Source organism: Podarcis cretensis (assembly GCF_951804945.1).
Source record: "Podarcis cretensis genome assembly, chromosome: 13".
NCBI classification, from domain to species: Eukaryota; Metazoa; Chordata; class Lepidosauria; order Squamata; family Lacertidae; genus Podarcis; species Podarcis cretensis.
Window position 1 is genome coordinate 36650324 of NC_137182.1, and position 22368 is coordinate 36672691.

The 22368-nt window shown below is 47.7% G+C and overlaps 1 protein-coding gene across 1 annotated transcript; it reads right to left on the reverse strand.

Moving 5' to 3' along the window:
- Nucleotides 1-987: 987 nt before the first annotated feature.
- Nucleotides 988-21213, reverse strand: LOC307201618 (uncharacterized protein; the record flags this gene model as incomplete). Its single annotated transcript, XM_079950897.1, has 9 exons — nucleotides 20790-21213; nucleotides 17918-18064; nucleotides 17525-17650; nucleotides 16676-16826; nucleotides 13838-13866; nucleotides 5314-5673; nucleotides 2961-3107; nucleotides 1687-1812; nucleotides 988-1146 (listed from the first exon to the last, which is right to left on the reverse strand). Exons 1-9 carry the CDS (start codon nucleotides 20889-20891, stop codon nucleotides 988-990), a joined length of 1347 nt encoding a protein of 448 aa, XP_079807023.1. The 5' UTR covers nucleotides 20892-21213.
- Between the last annotated feature and the right edge of the window lie 1155 nt (nucleotides 21214-22368).

Sequence of the window (22368 nt, forward strand, 5' to 3'; positions counted from 1 at the left end):
AACGAATGGTCTGTCTTGGGAGAAGGCAGCTCTCAACCCCGATTTTTAATTTAGAGCCTTGCCTGAAAAAGTAGGACCTCAACCCAAGATGCGCAACACCCAGCCCCACAGTTGCAAAACAATCAATTGAAAAGTACCAAGTTGAGCCACCCACATCCTACTTGAGGGGTAGGTTGAAGGTAGAGTAAGGGGTCCTTTGTAGGTCTCATCTTCATAAATTTTTCCCTTCTCCAATGCAGCCAGAATGTGAGTTGCAGTGGAATTCAGGACAGATGGAAGTAATTAATTCCCCCTGCAGTGTGTACTAGGGTGGGGTTTCAGCTCCACAACCATCACTGCCAGTACCTACACTGGTGGGAGATGCAATAGTCCCCAACAAATCCAGAGAGCACCAGGTTGGGGGAGGCTGAGGCAGGGCCACCCAGTGACTTTCCACCCCCTACTTAAGTCTACATCATAGGGTTGTGGCAAAGATGACATGGGAAAGGGGAGTGAAAGAAGAACTATACATGCCACTTTAAGCATAAAGGATGAGGTAGATTTGGCTGTCCAAACTAAACTCTTACCTACCAACATGGTAGACTAGTAGACCAGTGAATAGCATCTGCCAGCAACATAGCAGGAGATTCATGTCTTAGTTGGTTGCACAATGCTGTATGGGACAACTTTTGCTCTAATCTGAAAAGGTAACTTTTTGCATCTGAAGTCAGATACATTCCAATATTAAATGACTCTTCTGACTGCCCAAGCATCACGCCATCATACCCTGGGTAGTTATACATACAAGCCATGCAAAGTAGTAGTGCTTAATGCCAAGTTTATTTAATGCCAGTTACAGACTTTTCCCTCCCTGTAGATGGACAGGGTTACAGAGGCCTCACTGATTAGGCAGCCAGCTCTCAAGAGAACAAGGTAGCACACACAAAGCAGCACACACTTGTGGCGGACGAGGCTGCAGGAGTCGGGAGGGAACCAGCATCTCTGGATTCAGTCACTGGACTCTCCCAGGGTGAGACGGTCAAAGAGGTATTCACCAAGGCCCTCGTCTCTGGCACGCACACGCTTGAGGTTGGTCACGTGGTCCCCAAGCTTCTTGATCAGTTTCACCTCCTCATCCAGGAAATGGGTCTCCAGGAAGTCACACAGCTTGGGAGGAGAGAGGAAGAGAAGGTTGGCCATAGAAAACTGGAGCTCACAATTCAATGGGAAATCAGCCAAACTGGCGTCTGGGAGCTCAACTCAGACTAATAGTGCTGCCTTTTAAGGTACCTCAAGGACTTATTTTTGCTGCAACAAACACACCCTTCTGGAAATTAATGCAGGTAAGACATCTCATTATGGTTGCATATATCCCATGGCACTGGGCACAAAGAACTCAGCAGTCCAGCCATCTTTATTCTTACAAAGAGGCAAGTTGTCTAGTCCTTAAATAAACCTGTACACTTTAGATGTTTAGTAGACCTCTTCAATCGACTGGTGTGGGGTACGTACTTTGGCTCTCGCCATTCACCAGAATTAAGCTAGTCTGCATAGTCAGTGGTCCCCAAACTTTTAACACACACACACACAAAACAGTATACCGATTTTGAGGCACTTCCCGTTTTATGTAGTTGATTAGTGGGCACTGATAGGAAAGGCGACATAACCCCCAACCCAACCACGTTAGCTTCCTCCAGCAAGACTTACATGGGGATCTGTGTGGCTGGTGGCAACCTGGTGCAAGTCCAGCAGAGCCTTGTTCAAATTCTTCTCCAGCTGAAGGGCCGCATCCATGGCAGCAGCGCCGTTGGTCCACTCGTCACGTTCTGGTTTCTGAAGTTAACGGCAGAGAACACTCATGAGAGAGCCTGCCAATTGCAGCACCTTCATGCCCAGTGGCCCTTATATCCCATTCTGCAATGTTCTGCACCTTCAGCATCAACAACCCACTACAGTGGTGCCTCGCAAGACGAAATTAATCCGTTCCGTGAGGCTCTTCGTCTAGCGGTATTTTCGTCTTGCGAAGCAAGCCCATTGACAGCTTAGCGGATTAGCGCTATTAGCGGTTTAGCAGCTTTTAGCGGATCAGTTGATAAGCGGCTTAGGGCTTAGGAAAGGGGGGGGGAGGGAAAAAACCCCACAGGAACTCGCAGGACATTTTTGTCTTGCGAAGCAAGCCCATAGGGAAATTTGTTTTGCGAAGCGCCTCCAAAACGGAAAACCCTTTCGTCTAGCGGGTTTTCAGTCTTGCGAGGCGTTCGTCTTGCAGGGCACCACTGTAATGCCAACAGAAATGGAGCTAAATTGGGAGCAGGGAGGACAGCATGGGAGTAGCCCAATGTTAGCAGAAGTACTTTTCCCTATAAGAATAAAGCCTAAAGCAGCCAAAATGCAACCCGATGAGAACTGGGCATGCTCAGTAGCAACATAATGTTTTAGTGGGGGAAAAGGAGGTGAAGGAATGCCCTCCATGAGTTTCTTTTAAGATCTTGGATGTGGGCATGGTACCCTGAACAGGAGCACTCCTACTATGAAGATACAATGCAACATTTAGTTGCAATTGTTCTTTCCACGCACGGCTGCTATCATTCTGCAGTCAGACTTGCAGAACAAAGCAACTCCTTGCATTTCATACCACTAATCCACCCCCAATTCATCAGATGGGAACAGATGAAGCTACAATATTGATGAAGCAATAAACAGGTGTACCTTAGATAGCTTACTGGGAGTGCCAAGTTTGCTGGGGGGTGGGCATGCAATGCACACTTTAAAATGCAATTCATAGTACCAAAGCATGCCATAAACATAACAGTGTGCTATGGAAGAGCTGTTACAACACACCCAGCAAGTCAAGAGGAAGCCCGAGTTTTGAAGGGGGAAAGTGGACATTATTTCTGCCACTCCCATTCCTCATGCCCATGATTTAAGGCCTCGATCCACCACCACAACACCCCTTCTGTCCAAGCCACCCGCATTCTCACTTTGACATCCTGCAGGACAACTCGGCCTCCACGGCGGTTCTGGAAGGTCAGGAGCTTCTCTGCTTGTTCGTGCTTCTCCTCAGAGAGGTGCCGGAAGAAGGATGAGAACTTGGATAAGGCCACATCATCCCGGGTGAAGTAAAAACCCTGAAAGGGAGAAAAAGAGGCAAGGGCTCAGACTCAAGATTTACTCAAAGAAGAACTAGAAATGAACACAAAATGTTCCCAGTTCCAATCCAATAAATATTTACTGTTTGTAGCCATAGGCCACTGAAAATACAGTAAAATGCCTATTGGCCCAGACACAAAAATGTGGGGAAATGTACACTCAAGTTTAAAAATGCCACCAGCTTTTATTTATTACTACATTATTATATTTATATCGCACCCTTCCTCCGAGAACTCAAGGTAGTCTTCCCATACCCGTTCTATTCTCAAAACAATCCGGTTACCCAGTGAGCTTCATGGCCTAGGAATCTGAACCCTGGTCTCCCAGGTCCAACGCCAACCACTATACAGTGGTACCTTGGGTTAAGAACTTAATTTGTTCTGGAGGTCTGTTCTTAACCTGAAACTTCTTAATCTGAGGTACTACTTTAGCTACTGGGGCCTCCTGCTGCCGCCGCCACGCAATTTCTGTTCTCATCCTGAAGCAAAGTTCTTAACCCGAGGTACTATTTCTGGGTTAGTGGAGTCTGTAACTTGAAGCGTCTGCAACCCAAGGTACCACTGTAGCAAACAAAATGGTGTCGTAATGGGAGGAGAAAAACTCCCTAGCCACTTTCTGCACAACATTAATAATTTTACACAGCTCTGCCCTGTTCCTTCCCATTAATCGCCTTTTCTCCAAACTAAAAAACTCCAAATGTTGAAATGGTTCCTCACAAAGGAACTGTTTATGAAGTGTATAGAGACCCCTCAGAGGCAGCAACATTCCTTGGCTGGAAACCAGGGCAAGTTAACTTACCTAACAAACGCAATGGCAATATTTTAGGATTTATCCAAATCTAGCTATAATTCCCCCAGCCCAATTTAACCCACACAAGAGGAATTCAAGAGACAGACTGGATGGAGCCTCCATTTCAGGCCTTTTAGGCATACAGGTGGAGAGGCTAGGGTTGCTGTCTTTAAATCATTAACGCTATATCTTCACGATGTTGTTTGTTCAGACCACACAACTCATGGGGAACTCAGCAGTGGGTAAACAGGAGGGCAGCGGACTTTGCCACAGCCCACAATGGAGGGAAGGGATGAAGAAAGAAGCAGGCAGCAAACCCAATAGGGAGGGAACAAAATGGAGACAGAAGCTGTACACATGCTAGTCTCCTTTTTTAAAAAAAGCACATTCTTCCCCTCAAATAGTTTTTTGGCCTCTGCTTCCCTCCTACAAACATTACTGGCATGTGGCCCCTGGAATATTGCTCTGGGGAGCAGTGTGGCCCTCAGTCAGAAGATTCCCCACCCCCGATCTCGAGGACAGCGGAGGGAGCTCTCGAAGATGTTGACATGAAAAAATATGTCCCACGCAATCATGGCTGCCAGGTCCACTCTACTCCTATTTAGCAAGACGCAACAGCTAGACCGGGAGATTTAGGAACAAGGGGAGCCAGGCGCCTGCCTGCTCCATCTCTTTCGAGGGCAGGCAAGATACAGATGTAGCCAATGAGAACCCAAAAAGCCACTGCCAGCCATCAGACAAAGGCAGCTTTCTGAACTGAGGTGAAGTAGCAACACTGGGAAGAAAGCAATATTGGGGGGGGGGGTTTAAAAATGTCCTTCTCTTTTACAACCCAAAAAATGATGCACTATTTAGAAAAGACCGTGCTGTTGGAAGGCAAATGCCCATTGATCAGTCAATAGCTGGAAAGATTAAGCCATCAGATTTCCCTGACTGGAAAGGTAATTCACCTGAAACCCTTAAGTGCTGAATTCCCCGAAAGAGGGACCCTTTTATTGTTTAGAATTTTTGAGAGAAAAGCCACCCTCAGTAGGTTTAGAGCTAAAAAAAACAAGCCCCTGCACTATCCATTGCCATCCTTGCACCCTGTAAGATGCTTTGGGGCTACAATTCCTTTTTACAACTGTTCTCGCTGGGGCTGATGGGAGTTGTAGTCCAAATCTCCCGGAGGGCAGCTGGCTGGCATCCAGCGGACTAGAAGATGCTGCGAGAGCGCAACACACCCTTACCAGAAAGGAAAACCGCACCTGCTGGATTTCTACCTGCCATGTACCCGTGGAAAAGCAAAACGGAGCAACAATCGCATGCCCAATGCAAAGTGAGGCCAAAAAGATTAGCAACAGATTATTAAAAGCCGTGGCTTCGCCTTCCCCCCCTCCCCCTCTGGACGCTCACCAGGGACAGGTAGTTGTAGCTGGCATGGAGAAACTGGTTGACCAAGCGGTTCACTCCGGCTTCGCTCTGGGCGTCGTAGTTCTGGCGGACCTGGGAGCTCATGGTGCAAATCGGCGACTGGACTGGCTGGCTTAAGGATGAAGATGATGGGGTGGCGGCCGCGATCCTGCTCCGTTCAAGCACTGTTGAAGCAAGAGCAAAGGAGCGGAGGCCAGGAAAAGGAGCGATCTGAGCTGGGTGCGCCCGGACAGGGGCTTTTATAGGCAGCCCGGGAGGCTCTTCCAGGGAACTCCCTCCGCGAGGAGCGCAAAGGCTCCGCCCAGTTTGCTCGCTGATGGGGAAGCAGGTCAGGCGTTCTGGCTTCAGCAAGGGGATTGAAAGAAGTCCGATTTTTAAAGGGGGGGGGGTTCCACAGGTTCTCAACGATCTGCAGCCCTTGAAGGTGTTACCAAGGGACAAGGTGCCTTTGCGTTGCAATAAAATCTTTACATGCAAAAAAGAAAATGTAATGCCCAGAGATACAGCTATAGCTGCAGTGCTTTTTTTCTTGAAACATGTTTAGGGGTACTCTCATTTTGACTCAAGAAAATCACCATTTTATAGACCATTTTATAGTTCAATTCAGGGAAAAGAAATACAGTAAATGGAGAAAAGTACAAAGATTCACAAAATGTTTAGGGGTATGTGTATACCTGCCTCCCCCCCCCCCCGAAAAAAAGCACTGTACAGATATGTGTGTTAAAAAGTCCTTTGTGGTTTGCTGACTCGGAAAGCAAATGCTACTGAATTTCTCGAGGTGGGGTTTTCTCCCATCTACAGCATTAACCCTATGCACGTCTACCCAGATGTAAAGTTCAGTGGGGTTTGCTCCTAGGTAAGTGGCGCTGTGGGTAAAAGCCTCAGCGCCTAGGGCTTGCCGATCGGAGGTCGGCGGTTCGAATCCCCGCGGCGGGGTGCGCTCCCGCTGCTCGGTCCCAGCGCCTGCCAACCTAGCAGTTCGAAAGCACCCCCGGGTGCAAGTAGATAAATAGGGACCGCTTACTGGCGGGAAGGTAAACGGCGTTTCCGTGTGCTGCGCTGGCTTGCCAGATGCAGCTTTGTCACGCTGGCCACGTGACCCGGAAGTGTCTCCGGACAGCGCTGGCCCCCGGCCTCTTGAGTGAGATGGGCGCCCCAACCCCAGAGTCTGTCAAGACTGGCCCGTACGGGCAGGGGTACCTTTACCTTTTTAAGTGTGTAGATAAGGGACGCAGGTGGCGCTGTGGGTTAAAGCCTCAGCGCCTAGGACTTGCCGGCGGTTCGAATCCCTGCGGCGGGGTGCGCTCCCGCTGCTCGGTCCCAGCGCCTGCCAACCTAGCAGTTCGAAAGCACCTCCGGGTGCAAGTAGATAAATAGGGACCGCTTACCAGCGGGAAGGTAAACGGCGTTTCCGTGTGCGACTCTGGCTGACCAGAGCAGCGATGTCACGCTGGCCACGTGACCCGGAAGTGTCTCCGGACAGCGCTGGCCCCTGGCCTCTTAAGTGAGATGGGCGCACAACCCCAGAGTCTGTCAAGACTGGCCCGTATGGGCAGGGGTACCTTTACCTTTAAGTGTGTAGATAAAGTTTGCTACCTTAAGGAGTTTGCAGCTTTAAATTCCTTGTCTGCATCTTTAAACCTGTTGTGGCCAAAATGGGATGACACAATAGGTGACCAGACACCGCCTCAAGAAGCCCAGAGGAAGGAGCTGTGTTCTCAACTGCTGCAGGATCAGGCCCATGGCTTTAGGGTGATCTCTGATCCTGTATTTGTGCTGGATGCACAAGTTGGCATGAGAGGCTTCAGCTGGTACCACTAGCCAAGACTGCCTCCTTATAAAATCAGATCTTGCCACAGTTATTTGTGCCACAGGAAGCTCCAAATTAGACTGCTGTAAGTTGCTCTATATGGGGCTGCCTTGAAAAGCATTCAGCAACTTACAACTTGTGTGAAATGTAGCTTCCATTTTGTTGACAGGTGCTAAATGTTTTTGTTGGAATAGAAATGGTTGCCAATCTGTGTCAAGGCTCAATTAAAAGGGCTGGTTTTAGCTTTTAAAGCGCTAAACAGGCCTTCTTCCATATATTCCTGTGCTTGACATCTGGAATCTTGCTCCAAATCCCTCAGTTATATGAGGTATTGATGGGCGAGTCCTTTTCTGCGGTGGCCCCTCACCTTGAGAGAACAGTTAGGCCCTAAAACGATGGCTTTTTTAAGGCATTTGGTCAAAGCATGGCTGTTCATTAATGTGATTGGATTAAGGTCTCCTGGCCTTTTAAAAAAGGGGGGGTTGTTGTTTAATGATGTGATTTCTGTAATTTGATTATGGTTAAAGTCAGTGCTGCTTTGTAAGCTGCCTTGAGTTCCCCTGGTGAAAAAAGCAGGCATGTATAGTTTGAATAAATTAATAAAGAAGATGACTGGTTACAAGCATTTCAATGAACCAAAGCTGAAGGTGGATTTTTTCTCATCCTAATGCAGTACTCTTTCCCCATAACACCAGATAGGCGATGGTGATAGGTTGAAACACCCCTCTTAATGGAAGAAAGTGGAGATGGGTCTCTTTTACAGTGAAGTCCTTCGCCCACATACCTGGGAGTAAGTCCAATTTAACTAAGTGGGACTGACTGCTGAGTAGATAGGATTGCATTTTATTTTGTTTAAACATACAATTCCTAACTGTTTCCCCTCCAGACAGATACACTGAGCCTTTGGGCATAAGCACATTTCAACAGACACAGCTCTCCTCTTCCTAGTGGGACTAGCAAGCGTGTTTGGGAATGAAGAAGGTGGCTAGGATCAGACCTCTTATGGTTCTGTAAAAGAGGCCCATCAACCTATGGATTAGAGAGAAGCTAGGATGCGGGTGGCGCTGCGGTCTAAACCACAGAGCCTAGGACTTGCCGATCAGAAGGTTGGTGGTTCGAATCCCAGCGACGGGGTAAGCTCCTGTTGCTCGGTCCCAGCTCCTGCCCACCTAGCAGTTCAAAAGCACATCAAGTGCAAGTAGATAAATAGGTACCGCTCCGGTGGGAAGGTAAACGGCATTTCCATGCGCTGCTCTGGTTCGCCAGAAGCAGCTTACTCATGTTGTCCATATGACCCGGAAGCTGTCTGCGGACATTTGTGGGCTCCTTCGGCCTATAGAGTGAGATGAGCACGCAACCTCAGAGTCGTCTGCGACTGGACCTAACAGTCAGGGGTACCTTTAACTTTACCTAGGACTGTAAACACACCAGAAATTTAAAGTACATTCCTCCCCCCCACGAATAATCCTGGGAACTGTAGTTTGCTAAGAGTTTGGGGAATTGGAGCTCTGTGAGGGGTAAGCTACAGTTCCCAGGGTTCTTTGAGGGAAGCCAGGTGGATGTGGCCTAGGACAGCCAAGGTCTCTAGAGCTGGGGTAGGGAACCTTTGGTCCTCCAGATGTTACAGAACTTTGTGTAGTTCAACAACATCTGGAGGGCCAACTGTTCCCTGCACCTTCTTTAGAGGGATAAATTCATGGGGGTTTTAAAAAGAAGAAAACACTTCCCTATCCCCTCTTCTTCCCTCATGAACATGACTCAGCAGAAACACTTCCTCCAGAATACTGACACAAGGGGGGGGGGAGAAAACTCAGGATGATTCAGCAAAAAAAGTGTCTTTCGCTTCCCTTTCCTCCCCCCCTCCCCTTTGTTATTGTTCTCAAGCTGGAGGCCTTGAGGCTGTTCTGTCTATCCACCGCTGCCCCCTGAAAATAACTAGCTGGCAATGTGTGGGATGCAGCAGCCAGGAGACAGAGATCTTCTAATTCCAGCAAAATGAGAATCCTCTTTCTCAGGCCCATTTGCCATGGAAGCTTCATGTTGTTGTTCGTGTTTCCAAAATATAAATTATACGGGGTAGTTTTGAGTCAATTGGGCACGCGAGGCCCATACAGTTTGTAGCAAAAGCTTAGGAAATTATCCCAAGCATTCCTGCTGAGATGACATGACTGATAATTAGCTATCCACACATGCCTTAAAAACAACTCACCCTAAGCACAGATACAGAGATATCCCTTCAATTTCACACCGCATCCGTTTTTGGACATCGTGATCAAAACTGGTGGGCTGTATTCATTGTTCTACCCTAGTAGACCCATTGTAACAAATAAACCTAAGTCACCTTAATGAACTTCAGTGAGTCTACTCTGGGTAGGAGTAGCACTGCCTGCAACGCTTGGCACACCCTTGTGTTCAGCTGTTTGCTTTTTGCAATATTTATCACAGGTGTTTTTGAAGAAGTCAGAATACAACACTTGATGAGGACATACATTTTCTTGGATAGTTCTCTCTACAGCTTCTGTCAAACAAGGCTTTTCCGTCCATTCGAACCAACCCGGTCCTGGTTCTCTCTGCATCCCCACGAGGTGTCATCTTGGGTTCAGCTTCGCCATCGTCATGAAAACAAGTTGGAAGGGGAATGGGAAGTGGGGCGGACGTGAGGAGCTCAGCAGTGCAGTGCGGATCTTGCTGTTGGACATGACCCCATGACATGTTTAACTGCATGATGCTGGGAAACAGGGACCGAAACTGTATGAGGAAGCTGGGCATATGATGGGATAGGTCTTAAAATTGGGGTATAGTAAGGGTGAAGGCGAGGGAGGATCTCATCTGTCTGTCTTGCTTCTCTATCTGCCTGTCATAAGGAGTGCAGGATATGCAGAATTTCTGCAAAGGTCAGCTTTGTGGGGCGGCGGCACATGATAGCAGAATGTGTTGTGGTGACAAATAGCGAAAGAGGAAGCTTAGAAGCCAAAAGATCTCCGGTGAGAGAAATGCTATTTATCTAGTTTTTGCTTCAAACCACTAAAGATGGTCTCCCCGTTCCCAAAAGTATTGGGGTAACGGAGTTTGAGGGTGAAAAGGCACCCATAACCACTAGAGTTAGTGACTGTTAGAAACCAATAAAGGGGGTAGAATTTAGCTGATTTGGGAGGCATTGAATGAAGTTTCCAGGCCAGTGGAAAAATACAGGATATGCTCCATTTCCAGACCAGGGCCTCACCTGGGATAAAAGTCGCTAAGAATGTCTAAAAGTGCTTGAAGCAAGTCAATCACACATCAACAAAAAGGTGATGTCACATAGGAAAAATGTGTCCTTTTATAAAGCAGAGATCTGGAGGAGCCATGCTCTTTCTGCTGTGAAGGACAATCCCTTTTTGAGATGCAAGTGCTGTAAACTGCATTCCCTCCATCTGCACCCAGGTTGTAAATATGTGTCAATAAATCATTTTTCTTAAGGACATGACAGTCTCCGCCATGTCTTGTTTCCCAATGGAAACACGAACCCTGGGTGAGCGCCTGGGACTCCCTGGGATTTTGCTCCTGCTTGGCAAAGATTTGGGGAGGATTGCAACCTTTGTAACATTACGGTTTGCTAGATTCAGGTTGTTCTATGCAGTCAAAATAAAAAATAATAATAATAGTCCAGTAGCACCTTTCGGAAAGCTTATACCTAAAACAAACTTAGTTGGTCTCTAAGGTGCTACTATGGGACACAAGTGGCGCTGTGTGTTAAACTACAGAGCCTAGGGCTTGTCGGTGGTTCAAATCCCCACGGCGGAGTGAGCTCCCGTTGCTCAGCCCCTGCTCCTGCCCACCTAGCAGTTTGAAAGCACGTCAAAGTGCAAGTAGATAAATAGGTACCGCTCTGGCGGGAAGGTAAACGGCATTTCCATGCGCTGCTCTGGTTCGCCAGAAGCAGCTTAGTCATGCTGGCCACATGACCCAGAAGCTGTATGCCGGCTCCCTCGGCCAATAAAGCAAGATGAGCGCCGCAACCCCAGAGTTGGCCACGACTGGACCTAATGGTCAGGGGTCCCTTTACCTTTACCTTTAAGGTGCTACTGGACTATTTTTTTAAAAAAAACATTATGGTTTGTTGTTCATCTCCCTCTCTCTGTAGTTCCTGACAAAATACGTCAAGACAAGAAAGTGCAGCAAAACAATCCAAATAAGCAACCATTTGTTATGTTATAATAAAACACCGTTTGTATTTTATACATAAGAACACATTCCTGAACGCTGTCTGTTCCCGTCCCCACCAATCTGGACAGTGTGAAGCTTGCTAAAGCAGGCAAAGAACAGGGGAAGTCTCAGACACTTGCCTTATTTTCAGACTTTGGCGGAAATTCCCCAACAACCCTACCCGTGGTTATTTTGAGACTCCGCCAGCATGATATTTGTCTCATCTGCTCTCAGCTTGGCTTCCTCTGTGCTGGAAACCAACAAAGTAAAATATTCTGTTTAAAAAGTGTATGCTGAACTATACCTGAGATCCCCTTCACCAGCCCCTTCTCGGATTGGCCCTCCAGCAAAACCAGCTGCAAACCAAAAGGCTGTGTGTCCATTATCTCTCTGAAGCACATTCAAAGCACATTCTTCCCCTCAAAGAATTCTGGGCACTGTAATTTACCCCTCAGAGAGTTACAATTTCCAGCAACCCTGAACAAACTACGGTAATAAATAGTTCTGTTTTTACAAGCCTTGTTCTCAAGGTAAGACTGCAGCTCGCTGGGTCTCCCAAATTGCTTCTTTTTGTTAGTGACAATAGCTTAGATGTACATGTGTTTAACCTGCATCGTTTCCCCCATCAAAATCACTCCCCCCCCCCCGCTGCAAATTAGAATTTTTATTATTCCACTTATTGAAAAAAGGGAAGCAGCATTTTCAGGCATTGAATTCAATGGCAACTATGCTTCATGGCACTTACTTCCCCTATGATCTCCCCCAGCACCATATTTTAGACTGTAAGCCCCTTGGGCCAGAGACCTGCTCTCTTGTACACAACAAAGCTCCATGTGTATTGACAATGCTATTCAACAATCAATAAGAGTGATAAGATCTTGCCATTAGGCAAGGTCTCCTTCCACCTGCCTTGCCCCACCCTCCAGCCCTGGGTCTCCTCATAAGGAAGCTGTGCCTGGAGGAAGAACTGTGAGGGGAGAGACTCCATCAGGCAAGGCCTCCTTCCACCTGCCTTGCCCCACTCTCTGCTTCTCAATGTGTATTGTATTGTTTTATGTACTGTGGCTTGCCGTTGTTTTATTGATTATAGTTTAGATATTATTGTAACTGTTGAGTGGATTTCTGTTTAACTTTTGTATGTTGATATTATTATTTTATACTATTCTAATTGATTGTTGATTGTTACTTTTTTGATGTAGGCTGTCTATTTTAAAGTTACATTTTATTATCACATTTTTGTATTGCATTAGATTGTTATAAGATGTACATTTTTTGTTTCTTCAGCTTGTAAACCGCCTTGAGTATTGTAAGATAGAAAGGCGGTATACAAATTAAAAACGACAATGATGATGAAATCATTTGTACCCCACCCATCTGTATGGGTTGCCCCAGCAACTCTGGGCAGCTTCGAGCAAATATAAAAGCATAACAAAACATCAAACATAAAAAACTTTCCTATACAGGGCTGTCTTCTAAAAGTCGTATACAGTGGTACCTCGGGTTAAGAACTTAATTCGTTCCGGAGGTTTGTTCTTAACCTGAAACTGTTCTTAACCTGAGGTACCACTTTAGCTAATGGGGCCTCCCGTTGCCGCTGCACAATTTCTGTTCTCATCCTGAAGCAAAGTTCTTAACCCGAGGTACTATTTCTGGGTTAGCGGAGTCTGTAACCTGGAGCATCTGTAACCCGAGGTACCACTGTAGTTGTTTATCTGTTTGACATCTGACAGGAGGACGTTTCACAGGGTAGGTTCCACTACCAAGAAGGCCCTATGCCTTGTTCCCTGTAATTTCATGTCTCACAGTGAGGGAACCTCCAGAAGGCGCTTGGAGCTAGATAACATGGCAGGCATCTCCCAAGCACAGCACCTCTCCAGGCCTATATTGGGTCACCTGCCCTTGAATCCAGCTCTGGCAGGTGTATATTTCATGGGCACTGGAAGGGTGCCAGTGTCATGAATTTTACAGGGGGATGGAAATCCATATTAACTGACTGTTGATAAGGGAAGCTGCATTTGCAGCGTTATGGGTTTGTGGGTGCCAGACCTCTAAGCCCTATAATCCTAGAAAGTGTTTTAAAATATAACTCAGGTTAGCTTCCTTATGAGGTGATTGCCTGGGTGAAGGGCCATTAAGAAAACAACGTAAAGGTGATGGGCCTTTAAGAGAGCAAAAGAGAGGGGGCTCTGTGCCAGATGGCAGATGGGTCCCTCCTCCATCTCACAAATAGGGAGACGGATAAGTCAGTTGAGAATTTTGCTGTTATGTGAACGAAGAAACAGGGAAAAAAGCAGCAAGCAAAAGGTCAGAGAGCAATGCTTGATTTCTGCTGGAATATTGTCTTAGGCTCAGGTTGTACATATGTATAAATAAACCAAATATCATAAAGACATCACAGGCACTTTTGTGTCTCATTGTCCAAAAGCAAACCCAAACCCTGGGTGAGAGCTTGGAACCCTGGGATGTCGCAGCACTCAAGAGATTGGGTTGGGGCACAACTCAAGCATTTACTTTGTGTTTGTTCATGGAGTTCAGCGAGTCTGCGTATCAATAACAGGAAGGAAAGTTCAGGGAAAACTGGCCGAGCTCTCCTTTTATTGATCAAAGTTCTTTGAGAAAATAAAATAAAAAGATTCACACACACCTTTACAGGCTGTGATGGAAGGATAACAAAGGGGGGAGGTGGGGAAACTGGCAGTTGTCCAAAGTGACAATAGAACGTTCCTGAGCTGAAGGCTACAAATACAATGCACACTGCTCAAGGACTAATTCTAGGGACTATCTATATTGGCAAAAGCCTTGCTTTTTCTCACACTTGAGTTCTGTCTTGTGGTCACAGGACTAAAGGCAAGGCCAGGTAGATAAGAGCAGGTCTGGTTCTTGCCCCAATACAGCATTATCTTCCCCAGTAGGAGTGAATGGCAGCAATTAATTTATGAGTCTTCTTGGAATGGGCGCAGTTCCCTGTATTGGATCAGCCACCCATCACCCCTGCAGGAACTTGACAGGTTTGTCTTCCCTAGCAGCCACCCAGGGTCTCCAGGAGAGAGGCCTCTAACATCACTGGCTACCTGATCCTGGAGATGCCAGGGGCAGTACTGGGGACCTTCTGCACTCAAAGCATGTGCTCTGCAACTAAGCCATGGGCCTCTCCCAAGCAGCAGGAGGCGGCAGCAGTAGCGGCAAAGACAAAACCTTCCCTAGTCCCCTTACAATGGTTGGTCTGATGGGGACTGTTGTCCCATAAACTTTTTTCCTAGCTGGGCTCCCTCCCGTTATTTGAGTCACTGGGGGTGGGAGAGAAAGAGGATGATTTAGGCAGTGGACTGCAGGGAGAAGACGTTAGCATCCCACAGCCTCCCTTTTTGCTATTTAAGAGAGATGCCACATTTTCTAAGTGTTGGCAAATCCAGTTTTAAAACCCATGCCTGATGCCCCTACATCCAAGTTTGCCCCTTACATCTGTGTCAGTGTGTGGAGGAATCAGTGTGTCAGTGGTATTTTGATTCTGATGGAAGCCAGTTATTTAACACACACACGGGAGGGGGGAACTTTCAATTTATGCAACTGTCCAAGGAAAGCCAACGTTGCTTTCAAGTTATGAGCTGCAGGAGGCTTCAGACGTAGGGTAAGAGGCTCTGCGGTTAGCAATAGCAGAGCCCTTATCTCTCAAGCACAGCTGTGGGTGGAGTGATTTGGGTATCTGTTATTTTTAAGATAGTTTGCCTCTGCTCCTCCATAGAAGCAAGAAAGCCAAGCTCCACTTCAAAGGTATTTGCAGTTGCTTGAATTTGCAGTCTTGGGCAATAATGAGGATGTAAGATAAGTACAGTTTGCCTCTTTGTAAACAAAACATAAGTATAGGCTGTTCTGCTTGCAATATCCCAGAAAGGCACTTGGAGAACTCAGAAATAAGATCCTGCACAGGTAAGGTTGATGCCTAACCAACTAGTTCAGCAGTATAAGATTTTTATAAATGATTTCACTGATTTGTGTGCTTGGCCTATAGTCCTTTTATGGTATATTATTATTATTATTATTATTATTATTATTATTATTATTATTATTTGAATCCTCTTTAAATTTATTTGGGAGTCGCTTCTCCAGCTTACTCCTGAGGAGACGTACACACCACGGGGATGGAGGAACATGTAGCCCTGCAGATGTTGCTGGACTACAACGCCCATGACCCTTGGCCCCCGTGGCTGGGGATGACATGGGAGACGGGAGTCCATGACATGGGAGATTTGGAAGGCAGCAGTTTTCTCCACCATTGCTGGTACAAGATTGAAGTGCCCTGCTATGGAAGGGGAGAGGAGCTTCCCCTCCCATTTCAGACCAATGTGGAATTTGATCTAAGGTAGCCATGGTGCAAATGGAAACAGGGCAGGTTTTAAATCTAGGTAAATTGGTGGCGCTGTGGGTTAAACCACAGAGCCTAGGACTTGCCAATCAGAAGGTCAGCAGTTCGAATCCCCGCGATGGGGTAAGCTCCCGTTGCTCGGTCCCTGCTCCTGCCAACCTAGCAGTTTGAAAGCACAAAGTGCAAGTAGATAAATAGGTACCGCTCTGGCAGGAAGGTAAACAGTGTTTCCGTGCGCTGCTCTGGTTCACCAGAAGCGGCTTAGTCATGCTAGCCACATGACCCGGAAGCTGTATGCGGGCTCCCTTGGCCAATAAAGCAAGATGAGTGCCACAACCCTAGAGTCGTCCACGACTGGACCTAATGGTCAGGGGGCCGTTTACCTTTACCTAAATTACTTAGGAACAAAGGTTTCCTGCATTTCAGGGGGTTGAACTAGATCAGGGCTTCCCAAACTTGGGTCTCCAGCTGTTTTTGGACTACAGTTCCCATCATCCCTGACCACTGGGTCCTGCTAACTAGGGACGATGGGAGCTGTAGTCCAAAAACAGCTGGAGACCCAAGTTTGGGAGATCCTGGATGAGATGGCCCTCATGGTCTCTTTCAACTCTACAATTCTATGAGTTTTGTCCCTGGCTCTATCCGCCATCAGCATGCGGCCCCTGACAAATTATGCCCAAGGGAAAACGGCCCTTGAAAGGGGGACAAAACGTTGGCTGCCTAAGACAAGAGTGTTTGCCTTTCAGCAGTGACGATACCCCTTGTTTGGACATCGCAAACTTCCCCCCTTAAAACCCCAGACAAACCACAGGCGAGTTTAAACGGGTGAACCCTTGTTTATTGGAAGCATGCCAACTGAGTTGTGGCAGGTATAGCCCCCCTTGAGTGGGGCCTGGCCAGAGTGACGGAGGTGGGTCTTGCTTCTGTGGGTTCACGGAAGGGGTATTGCGCTCTTGGGGACAAGGGAGGGAGAGGGAATCAGCTGCTGCTCTCTCCCAGGGTGTGCTTGTCAAAGAGGTATTCGCCAAGCCCTCCCTGGGATGCCCCCAGCCGCCGGAGGTTGGTGACATGGTCGCCCAGGACTTTAATAGCTTTCACTTGCTCGTCAAGGTAGTGAGTTTCCAGGAAGTCACAGAACTGTAGAGATGGAGAGAGAAGACAGGGTGAAATGCTTGGTTAGGCAGGTCTACCATCAAAGACTTGAGACAACACCCAGAGCACTTCCAATAAACTCTCCCCCCAACTGTTTACTTCTGAAGCTGTCTCTTCTAGTGTAGGGTTCACCTTGGATCAGTGGCAATCTGACATTCAAGTGCTGCTATTTTATTTTTTTAAAAGGTATGGCAGTTTTATTTCAGAACTACACTTAATAACAGGGAAGGGGGCTTGTAGTTCTCTGGGTATTGCAGAACTCCCACCCTTCCTGATCGTTGGCCCATGCTGACTGGGGTTTACGGGGCTTGGGAATCAAATGACTTTTAGAGAGCCGTCCTTGCTTAAACGCACTGCAAAGGATTCCCCCCCCCCTTTCTCTGCATTCTGCCTCCTGCCCCACATGATGTGAATAGCAGCTTTTCCGAGGATTTATGGGTGCTGCTGCTGCTACAACTATTTCTGCCCAGGAGGGTAGCAGGAAGACCTATTAGGATCTTGGCGTAACATCTCAGGGCTCACAGAATCAGAGGCAGGATGCAGAGATGGCTGGACCACTGATGAAACAGTGAAGCAACATTGTGCAAATCCAGTAACTTACCAGTACCTCTGAGGCAAAGTAGGTAAAAGGCATATCAGCACCCCATGGATACTAAGCCTATCAGCACCCCATGGATACTCACATGTGGGTCTCCCTGGCTGCTTGCCAGTTGGTGCAGATCCAGGAGGGCCTTGTTCACATTCTTCTCCAGCTGAAGGGCTGCCTCCATGGCATCAAGAGTTGTACCCCAAGCATCCTTTTCTGGCTTCTGTAGAGACAGAAAACAAATATAAAATTATAGAGTTCCGTAACAAACTAGCTTTTGAAGACTGGCTGCTGCTATTTCTGGGACAGTGGCTTCCCCAAGGCCAGAGGCAGGATTCGAACCCAGGGTCAACATGTTATTTTTGCCCAGCTCACATAGAAGGGTTTGAGGTCCTAACAGGCCTCGAGACAGAACCACCACCTGGGAAGTCCTGCAGTCATTGCTCTCGGCATCTCTGGCTAGAAACAGGGCACCCCACCAGATTTGTACCTTGATGTCCTGCAGGAGGACCCGACCACCGCGCTGGCTCTGGAACTTCAGCAGCTTCTCAGCATGCTCCCGCTCCTCGTGGGACTGCGAGCGGAAAAAGGCAGCCACGTGTCGCAGGGCAACGTCATCCCGGTCGAAGTAGGAAGACTGGAGAAATGGAACAGGAGGAGACGCTGGGTTACTTTGGGGAGATCCTAGCCAGACTGCGGACAAGTGAGCAGATGAAAAAGACCTTCAGATCTGGGGAAGTGTTGTGGGCAGGGAAGGAGGAGGCTTGGTCTGTTAAGAGAACGAATTGTTCCCACGATGCCTCAGAAGCTTGCAAGTTCTGTAAAAGAACCACCACCCTATGGGAAGCAGGGGGAAACCCTCAAGTTCTTCTGCATAAGTTGTTTTCTGTAAACCCAAGCTGGCGTCAACCAGAAGTTGGGCATTTAGGGTTGATGGCTCCATGCTGCATAACACTCTTCTAGCAGAGATTCAGCAAGCACCCTCACTTTTGACTTTCTTACAGACTTCTTTATGCCAACAGGTCTCTGCAGTTGTTTAAAAATTCCGCGAGTAGCCAGTCTTTTATTAATGATTCTTTTGTACTGCTTTTGTTATTTTGCGTTTTTATATTGCTGTGCACCACCTTGAAGATTTACGAGAGGGCGGTAAACGAATACTTTTACTTTGTAAAAAAACAAAACAAATCTCTTGAGTCAATGAAAGTCCTCACCACTACAAAATGTCTCCCATTTAGCCACGTGCCGAGACTACAGAGAAGACACTTGTCTGCAGTTTGCTACCAGGCACAAGCAGAGCAGGACAGGGGGCCCCTCCAGACATCCCTTTCCATTGTGCCTTCATGATGATTTCACAGTTCTGCAGAAGGTGCCTCCGACACATGAGAAAGCAGGAGGTGCTGTGCAAGTTTGTGTTTGTGTTGTTGTTTTTTAACCCCCCCCCTCTCTCTCTGTCATACACACACAGTTTAACTGCATCAGCCCAGAAATTCATTTGCAAAAAAATGTTTTCTCCTGTTGCAGAAAGAGAGATGGGGATAACTGGCGAATGTCCTAAGGCTACAAAAAGAAAAGAAAAGAAGAAGGAGGAGGAGGAGGAGGAGGAGGAGAAATGGATATCCCCATCCAAGAGACGCTACATATGACAAACTTGAACTGGCAAAAAGGCTGTAAACAGTCACACACACACAAAAAAAAACAATGCCTAATAATATATATTTTTTAAAAATATTAATGGGCAGGGATCCACAAATCCTGCATGCCTAGTATTGCAGAGAAACGGGTGAGTGTGGGAGAGGGATATGGAAAAACGTGAACAAGAACACACAAGTTTTGAATGGAGAATCTGTACTTCTTCCAAGTCTGGAAAGTATCCAGGGGATAAACACTATTTTGAAGGGGGAGAAGGAGGAGGCGAGACTCATTGGTGTTAGGGGAGGGAAGGCAAGCCTCAAGTGTGGACTAACCTCAAACTGTATGCAGATTGTAAAGCAACTGAACTGACCAACCCGCAATGCAACAGGACACAGTTAGGGAGAAAAAAACCCAACCCACATACAATGGGGGAAGGAAATGTATAAAGAGCCATGGGGCAAGTAGGGGGACACTGAGCAGAGTGCCCTGGGTGCAAGAGGCTCCCCTCTTAAAAATAAAGTATATGGGGGATGGAACCTGCAGGAGCCCGAGGGGGCAGAGTTCTGGTGAAAGTTTGGCAAGGCACCCTTGAAAGACTGCTAGCATCACTCTCTCACACACAGTCCATTTCCCACAGAGACATAAAGGTGTGGGCATCAGAAGTTACAGAAAGAAACAGTTGTTAACTGAAGCCAAAGCAAAAAAGAATAACAACACACACACCCCTTTCCATCTTCCTATACTGGAAGTGGGTCAAGTAGAGATTATGGGTTGGGGGACAAGAAGACGCTATTAGGTCTGGGAAGAAGAGAGAATAACTGTCATGGGATGTTCTTTTTAATCACCCCACCCCAAAAGCTTATCTCTGCCTCCCACACTTGTTGATCCACCCAAGATGGGGCTTGAACACACCATGGGCAACTGGGAGACAGCAATGGGTGGTGGGGGGAGAGATGGAGAATGCAAGAATGGTGTTTTATGCCAGAGAGGCAAGGCTGTGTAGGCAGGCTGATCAGCAACTATGGGATGCCATGCACCACCACCATGACTCCTAGGCCTAAGAAAGAGAGGAAGAGAGAGAGAGAAAATGAGTATGTATTTTTGGAGAGTAGCAAGCAAGAGGACAATGACCAAGACTAGGGGAAGCACTAAAAAGGAAGTGAAAGAGTGTTTGTTTGAAAACAAAGGGAAGGAAGCAAGCAGAGGCTGCCAGAACTCTCAAGACAAAGTCCCTCCCATTGTTCTTGCTGCTGCTTTTCCCCTTGCAAGGAAACAAAAGTGATGAAAATGGAGACTCCTAATAAGGGAGAAGAGAGCATGGTGTTGCTGGGCTCTTCTCCGGCCCCGTTTAAACCTGCTACCTAGCCATGAAGCTCTCTGGGCGACTTCAGGCCCTGAGCCACCACTTCTTAGGGTTGTTGTGAGCTTCCAACGGGAAGGTGGGTGGGTGGAAGACCATGCCTGCTGCTACCTTGAACTCTTTAGAACAAACGTGGGATTGAAAGAACGCGGGGCAAGTGGAACTGGTGTCCTCCGGGGTTCTCGAGCCACGCTCCCTTTTCCCCAGGGAACAGGGCCAACTGATTACAGAATTGTGGAGTTGGAAGGGGCACCCAGAGTCATCTAGTCCAACCCCCTGCAATGCAGAAATGAGGCTGTGACCCGGGGGCTCTGCACCCCAATATACCCCCCACCACCACGTCGCCGACACACCCTGACCCCTTGCTCACCATGGACAGATAGACGTAGCTGGCGTACAGCTCCATGTTGACCATGCGGTTGACGGCGGCTTCGCAGTCGCGGTGGTAGTTCTGGCGGACCTGGGACTCCATGGCTTCGGAGAAGAGCTGCGGCGGCTCGGCTGCAAGGCGTCGGCGGGGGGCTCGCTTCGCTGGCTGGGCAGCTGCTGGCAGCTGGTCTCTCCGCGGGTCAACTCAAGCAAGGATAGCAGAAGAAGCAAAAGGGACTCTCTTTTTTTGGGGGCTGTTTTGTTTGCTGAAGAGGGGAAAGAGAGGGAAAAAAGAAAAGAGGCTGGTGGTGGAACCGGCTCCGTTCAAACACTGTTGAAGCAAGAACCGAGCTCTGCGGGGACAAAGGGATCGCGGGCGCTTTTATAAGGCCGCCGGGCAGCGAGAGGGACGTGCGCAGCCACCAATGACCGGCCCTTCAGCGCACGCCGAGGCCGAGTGTTTGCGAAAGGCGGAGTCTGGGCAAAGGGGAACCCAGGCGTCCGAGCGCGCGGCCCTCCCTCCCTCCCTGCCTGCCTGGCGCACGTGACGGGCTCGGCTTTTCCTCCGCCCCAGCAGCCAAGCGCGCGCTATCTTTGCGCACACCCCGTGTGGAAAAAGACCGCGTCGTATTGTAGTTGCTTTGCGCCCGTTACAGATTCCCTGCGAGTGGTAGTCAGGATGGAAACAGAGAATTCAACAGGAAAAGCTTTTCCCAGCGGAGTAATGCACATTCTCCTCTAAAAGGGGGTGGAATACCATTGAGGGCAGAATTTAAAATTACCTATCTGAACGAACCACCGCCAAGGGAAATCCCCGTTTCCAACCCAATTCTTGTCCCACCATGTAGCCCCGGAAGACCCAGCAGTCCTGGCTTTCACTGCTCATAATTTACTCATCTTTCCTGGAGAAGAAACAGGCCGCATACACACCACACGTTGAAAGCACTTGGGATGTCCCACAGAATCCTGGTGATAAAAGAATTAGCAACCCCAGGTGTTTATTTTTTATTTTAATCATGTTTCAATTTTAATTGCATTTAACTTTCAGATAGAATGTTTTAGGCTTGGGTTTTGTGTGTTCTGTGTTTGTGACAATGTCCCTCCTTACAGCTGTATTCCATCTCTCCTTATCCAACCGCCATAGTGGTACAAATGGCAGAATGTTTTGCTAAGTCTATCATGAGTCAGCAACAAGAGTGTTAATTAGCTATCCTTGAAGCTATCTGAGATCCAGGAAGAGGAGTGGGTGAGGATTTTAATGGTGCTCTTCTCTCCCCATGGAAGGCTTGGCTACCAGGGTACAAACGTGTGACATCCGAGACCTAGAATGGTCAAATGGCCTGGGCACATTGGGCCGCATTGTGGGGCTGACGATACCTGTATGGCTTAGCCATGCATGTTTTACTGCTCATGACCTTTCCTGATGTATGTTTAAGAATGTTTTATGACTCTTGTGTGTGCTGGGTTTGAACTACTATATAAGCTTTTATTCTGATGTGCCTCAGGGCAGACTTTCTTAACAGGCACATTGAGCCAGCTCTGACCTATTGCAATAGCTGCAATAAACGCTGGGTGCTGGA